This window comes from Camellia sinensis, chromosome 12 (assembly GCF_055761805.1).
Source record: "Camellia sinensis isolate YWXY chromosome 12, ASM5576180v1, whole genome shotgun sequence".
Taxonomy (NCBI): Eukaryota; Viridiplantae; Streptophyta; class Magnoliopsida; order Ericales; family Theaceae; genus Camellia; species Camellia sinensis.
Window position 1 is genome coordinate 171303955 of NC_138972.1, and position 6719 is coordinate 171310673.

At 42.8% G+C, this 6719-nt stretch overlaps 1 protein-coding gene across 1 annotated transcript; it reads left to right on the plus strand.

Moving 5' to 3' along the window:
• The first annotated feature begins 3565 nt into the window (after positions 1-3565).
• On the plus strand, positions 3566-6466 carry LOC145804041 (uncharacterized). Its single transcript, XM_082897456.1, has 4 exons — positions 3566-3574; positions 4841-4978; positions 5118-5158; positions 5272-6466. The coding sequence occupies exons 1-4, from the start codon at positions 3566-3568 to the stop codon at positions 6464-6466; spliced, it is 1383 nt and encodes a 460-aa protein (XP_082753582.1).
• The last annotated feature ends 253 nt before the right edge of the window (positions 6467-6719 follow it).

Below are 6719 nucleotides of genomic sequence, written 5' to 3' on the forward strand. Positions count from 1 at the left end.
AGGGGCATTGGTCACTCTAAAAGGCATCACTAAAAACTCGTAGTGGCCGTACCTCGTCCGAAAGGCGGTCTTCTCAACATCCTCGACTTTCACTTTAAGCTGATGGTAGCCCGATCTAAGGTCAATCTTGGAAAAGACTCGTGCTCCTTGCAACTGATCGAACAAATCGTCTATCCTCGGCAACGGGTACTTATTCTTGATGGTTACCTTATTCAGTTCCCAGTAATCAATACAAAGACGAAGTGTGCCATCCTTCTTCTTAACAAACAAGACGGGTGCTCCCCAGGGTGAAGTGCTCGGCCTAATAAAACCCTTATCGAGCAACTCCTGAAGTTGAAGTTTCAATTCCTTAAGCTCGGCGGGGCCATCCTATAGGGTGTTTTAGAGATGGGCTGGGTACCCGGCACGATGTCGACAGCAAACTCTACCTCTCTATCAACTAAGTGACCAGGCAAATCATTTGGAAAGACGTCGGGGAATTCACTGACCACTAGGACGTCGGCTAACTCAACGCTTCCATTCAGATTACTTAATATGCTACACAGATAACCTTGACACCCTTTTTGGATCAATCTATAGGCTTTCATGGATGAAATTAAGTAAGGTGGAGATACTACCCCTTTTCCTTGAAACGTGACCTCGGCTAGGTTCAGGGGTTTTAACGTGACACTCTTTCAAACACAATTTATGGACGCGTGATTTGTCACTAACCAATCCATCCCCAAAATAACATCAAAATGGGTTATTTCCAATGGCATTAAGTCGGCTAATAGTTCAACAATCCCAATCACAACAACACATGCTCGATAGATGGATGCAACATTCATAGATCTCCCAGATGGAGTAGATACAGATAATACATAATCAAGGGGTTCTAGTTTCCTATTAATCTTCTCGGCAAACTTAGCTGAAATGAATGAATGCGTAGAACTCGAGTCAATCAATACATATGCACTTTGAGAGCAAATCGAAAGCATACCTGACACCACCGTCTCAGCATTTTGAGTGTCCCCTGGTACTAGTGCAAAAACTCTACCTTGTCTCATCGGTCCCTTCCCAACGTTACTTTTCTGCATGGAGCCCGAAGTATTCTCATCTTTCTTACCTTCCCCAGCCTTCACTTTTGGACAGTCCCTCACAAAATGGCCTACTTCACCACATTCGTAACAAGCCCCAGACGCTCGACGACAGACCCCGAAATGCGGCTTCCCACAACTGGAACATATCGGCTTAGTACCACTCTCTTGTCTTGGGTTGCTTGAACTGCCGGCGTTCGCCTTCTTCTTGGTACCAAACTGCGCTCGGCGATTGTCATAACTCTGCCTTTTCCTCTGGTTCTCTCCTGTACCCTGGTATCTGTTCAAGTTGACTTTGGCTAGAATAGCTTTGTCCAACACTCCGGCATAAGTCGGCATGTTGAGCATGTTGACCCGGTCTTGTATCGGCCCACGAAGTCCACTTTCGAACTTCCTAGCCTTCATATATTCATCATTGACAATGTGGGGTGCGTACCTTGCCAATTCAGTAAAGGCACGATCGTATTCAGCTACCATCCTACTGCCTTGCGTCAACATCTGAAACTCAGTGGCCTTACGATTCCGGACACTTAAGGGAAAATGCTTGGTGTAGAACAATTCTAGAAATCGGGTCCAGGTCAGGTCTGGATTGCTTTCTCGAACCATCATCCACCATCTGCGGGCGTCGTCATCTAGTGTAAAAGACGCTAACGTCACGTTCTGGGTGTCAGTGCTGGGAAAGATCTCGAACAGCTTTTCCATCTCCAAAACCCAAGCCTCAGCCTTCATCGGTTCTATGCCCCCTTGGAATCTTAGTGGCTTCATTTTCTTGAACTCCCTGATCAGAGCTATCGTGCCGTCCCCATATAAAGCTGGCTGTGGGGGCACTTGTGGTACTGGAGGAGGTGGAGGTGGAACTATATTTTGGCCGTTCGTCTGCTCGGCTTGAGTCGATGTAGCACTAGCGTACTACTGTCTTGTCTGTCTTAACTCGCGGGCCAAACCTTCAACTAGCCTTTCCAGCCTGTCTATTCTGTCCTCTGGCTGATCTCGGCCAACTGGAGGTCTTCCTCTCCTCATGATGCTATGAGTATGCAAGATGTGGCTTTAAAACAACATGAGCAAGTAATCACGTAGGCAAGTAACAGTTAAGCATGCCAAGACAATGTACATGTAATAACCCGACCCTCGTATATGTTCTTTGTTATATTTTCGGATCCTATTTTGTGATTTTGAATACTTACTGTGGAATCCTTTGGGAAATTTAAATTAAGTAAGTAAACCATATGATTAAAGATGTCTATCTGTTCAACAAGAAAAGTATCTGTTACATGAGAATGCTTAGATCAGAAATTGGAAGCCTTAGAGGCTTAATTATCTACAACTGATTTCATATCTATAATCAGCATAATTTTTAAGTAATATTAAGCACTTCTGTGAAATTTCAATTTGGGGACGCTTAAACGATTCATTTTTGTCCCTATTCAAGCTTTATATATATATATATATATATGCACACATGCTTATAAGAGTCTTATGACTCATAAGACTTAGGAATCATATTTTCTCCTAAGGAAAGATGAGGAGTGGGAGAACTTGAAGGGTAGAGGGAGGAGATCATCAAAAAGATTGGGAAACTGTGGAAGATTAAGTATAAGGTATGTATACGACTATCTCAATTGGCTCCCATAACTCTTCTTCTTAGGATGTGTGAAATACCCTCATGATCATGTCACTTAGGGGTTGGAATGATGATTCCATATGTATGTAAGAAGTTAATGGACAAGATAACCTTGCTTGGTTGCTTGATTCACTTTGAATTAACCATGGAGAAGTTGTATTTGAGCGTTTAATTTGAATTCAAATATGTGGATATATGTTTATGGATGTGTAAATTTAGAATTCTCATGGATATGTGTATGTTGTGAGCTTAAGAATGATGAACTAAATTAGGTTGATGTAATTGCCATCATCTTGACATGATTTTGGACCATGTATTATCAAGTAAGAATGTTAATTTGAGCCTTGTAAATATGTGCCAAAAGGAGGAATTTTGTAAGAATTTTCGGACATTTTTGAGCAGAATCGCCGCACGTGCGGGGGTCATGGCCGCACGTGCGGGAGGTGCTGCCGCACGTGCGGGAGTCATGGCCGCACGTGCGGGAAATGGTGAAAAACAGGGGCTTCTGTTCTGCTAAAAAGGCACGTGCGGGACCTCAGGGCCGCACGTGCGGGGCCAACTGCCGCACGTGCGGGGCTCACAGCCGCACGTGCGGCTCATGCTGAAAAACACTGTCTGCTCCGTTTTGCATGTAGAACCCTCTAATGTTGTCGGAATATGTATTTGATGCCTTTTAATATGTATAAATTCCTTCGAAGTAAAACGAAATAGAAAGTGAAAGGAAACTAAGTTGTGTAAGGTTGAATGTGTGCAGGGCACACTCCAGGGAGAACAAGCACATCATCACAACACTGTGAGTAGTAGTATTATTATCTTCTTTGTATATGACTAATGATTTTCATTAGCATTTCGTTACGCGATTACGTTAATGTCTCAAGTACGTGACTATGATTTATGTTTCAAGTATGTATGATAATGCTCAAGTATGTTCCAAGTGTGTAAAGAATAAAATGGGAAAGATAAAATACTTTATTCCACAAGACTCTAGGCCTACGAACATTCAATAAGTTATTATGATACGAAACAAAGTGCTACACGGAACTAAGTGCTACGACGTGAGCCACCTCTAGAATCCGTGTGAGACACCTCTTGAGTTTGTATAAGTATGACTTCAAGGGCTTTATGCCACTTTCAAGGGCTTTATGCCACTTTCAAGGGCTTCAATGCCAAGAAGTTACAAGGGCCTTGTGCCACACGTTTCAAGGGCCTTAGTGCCATATGTTACAAGGGCTTCGTGCCACCATGTTTAAGGGCCTTGTGCCACTATGTTCAAGGGCATTATGCCACCATGTTTAAGGGCTTCAAGCCGTTATGAATTAAGAATGTGATATATCAAGCTTTTATGTTCAAGATTGGGCCTAAGGCCGTTATAAGATGAATACAGAATCAGGCTAACTTTGTAACCTCTGCATTTACACATATATTGATATATGTCATGTTTCAAGTTGAACATTGCTTCATTTTGTATTACTATTCACTGAGCCCGGCTCACTCTCTGTTATGTCTGTTTCTGTAGGCAACCAACCAGGTGGTCAATCCTAACCTATGATGCCCGGTTCCTTTTGACAACCTTCGTGTATCCAAGCACTCTCAAGGCCACCCATTTTGTGAAGTCTACTAAGATAATTGGCTTTTTCTTGGCTACCCTTCCAAGGTTGATTGTGTATAACTCCAATAGTTTTTGTTACATGCCCAACTACAGGGCTGGGTCCGTTTATGTATTTGTATATATATACTGTCAAGAAATATTTTTGGATTTTATCAACCTCTTATGGTGCATGTAATGTATGAGATCCTGGCATGTTAGAAATAGCTCAATGGGGTTTGCTTAATTTTGTATTCTTGTATGTTCTGTGCTTCCGTCAAGGCCCCATATGATATATATATACCAGGTTATCTGTCTGTTTCTGAATGGGTCATGCCCGAACTTTTAGGGGCAAGTTGGGGGTGTGACAAGTGGTATCAGAGCGTGAGTTGCTATCTCACACACGGGTCCATTGAGCTTTAGGGTGTCTAGAAAAGCTTTAGGCATCTTGCATGACATTCTGAAAGTATATGAAAAAGCGATGGCAACGATAAGTCTACTCTGATAATGTTAACACTTTTGAAATATGTCTATTATGTATAAATGATTATTGTGTAGGCAATGGTGAGGACAAGGACAGAAGATACAGAAGATGCTACTTCTGCACGGCTGGATAGAATGGAGAGAATGATTATGGAAATGGCGGAGACGTTACGGCAACAACAGCAACAGCCACAACAACCACCCCCACCACCGGTACCTCCACCGGCAGTACAAGATTTCCATGCTGAAGACCGAACTATCACCCTTACTAAGGAGTTTAAAAAGATGAAACCGCCATCCTTCAAAGGAGGAATAGAACCAATGAAAGCTGAAGCATGGGTGTTGGGAATAGAGAAGCTATTTGAAGTCTTTCCCTGCACAGAAGCTCAGAAGGTGCAATTGGCTACCTTTACTCATGAGGATGAGGCACGCAGATGGTGGATGCTTACAAGAACCGTACATCAAGGGTTGACATAGGACAGATTTTTGGAATTGTTTTATGACAGGTATTTCCCTCAAAGCATGCGAGATAAGAAGGTAACGGAATTCGAAACTCTCAGGCAAGGGAACAAAACTGTTGCGGAATACGAAGCCCAATTTGCAGAATTAGCTCGGTTTGCACCCCATATGGTGGATACAGATTATAAGAAGGCGCGCAAATTTGAAGGGGGATTACGAAGTGCTATCCTGGATAAGGTCAACATGTTGAAGCTACCTACTTACATTGATGTGTTGGAGAGAGCCGTTATAGCGGAAGGAAATCTCGCTACTCAGAGCCGAATCTCAGAATGGAAAGGGAAGAGGCAAAATACTCAATGGTCGAAGGGATCGCCTACTCCACCAAACAAGAAGCAGATTTTAGGGAGTTCAAATACTTCTACCCCTAGTCAGGATTCAATACCGACTTGTCCGGAATGTGGGAAGAAGCATCGTGGGACGTGCTATCGGAAGTCTGGAGCCTGTTTTCAGTGTGGTAAGATGGGTCATTTGATCAAGGATTGTCCTCAAAGGAATCAACAAAGTAATAATAGAACCACTACAAGTTCTGCCGGGTCTGCACCAACTTCCAACACCAAGACAACTGTTAAACCTACGAATAATAAAGACACTGCGAGACAAGGCAGGGTGTTCGCATTGGTTCCGGGAGATGTGCAAAATGCGGCAACAGTGGTGTCAGGTACATTTATTGTTCATGGTCATTTCGCTCATGTACTATTTGATTCTGGCTCCACCCACTCTTTTGTGTCGAAACTATTTGCTCCTAATTTACATAAAACTGAAGAAAAACTGTCTTATATGTTGTGTGTATCTTCACCTTTGGGAGGTCCTATGATTTGTACTTCTATATATGCTGCTTGTGAACTCCAACTTGGGGATATCCGGGTGTATGCCAATCTGTTACCTCTTGACATGGCCTATTTTGATATTATTCTGGGAATGGACTGGTTAGGTGAATATGGTGCAACTATAGATTGTTTGACTAAACAAATCAGTTTCTACCCTCCGGGACAGTCGGAGTCTACCTTTCAGGGACATGGAGTGACTCCTCCACCTTATTTAATTTCCGCAACAAGGGCTTGTAAATTAATTCAGAAAGGGTGTCAGGGGTATTTATGTAGTGTTTTAGAGGGGCAAATGGTGAATGGGAATACCGACATGATCCCAGTTGTCTGTGAATTTCCGGATGTTTTTCCAGAATAGTTACTAGGGCAGTTAATAGACCGTGAAATTGAGTTTACAATTGAAGTAGCACCGGGAACTCAACCCATTTCTAAGACTCCGTATAGAATGTCACCAGTTGAGATGAAGGAATTGAAAATACAGTTGCAAGATTTACTGGACAAAGGATTTATCCGTCCGAGCGTATCTCCGTGGGGTGCGCCCGTTTTGTTTGTGAAGAAGAAGGATGGAACACTCCGGTTTTGTATCGATTACAGAGAACTCAACAAAGTCA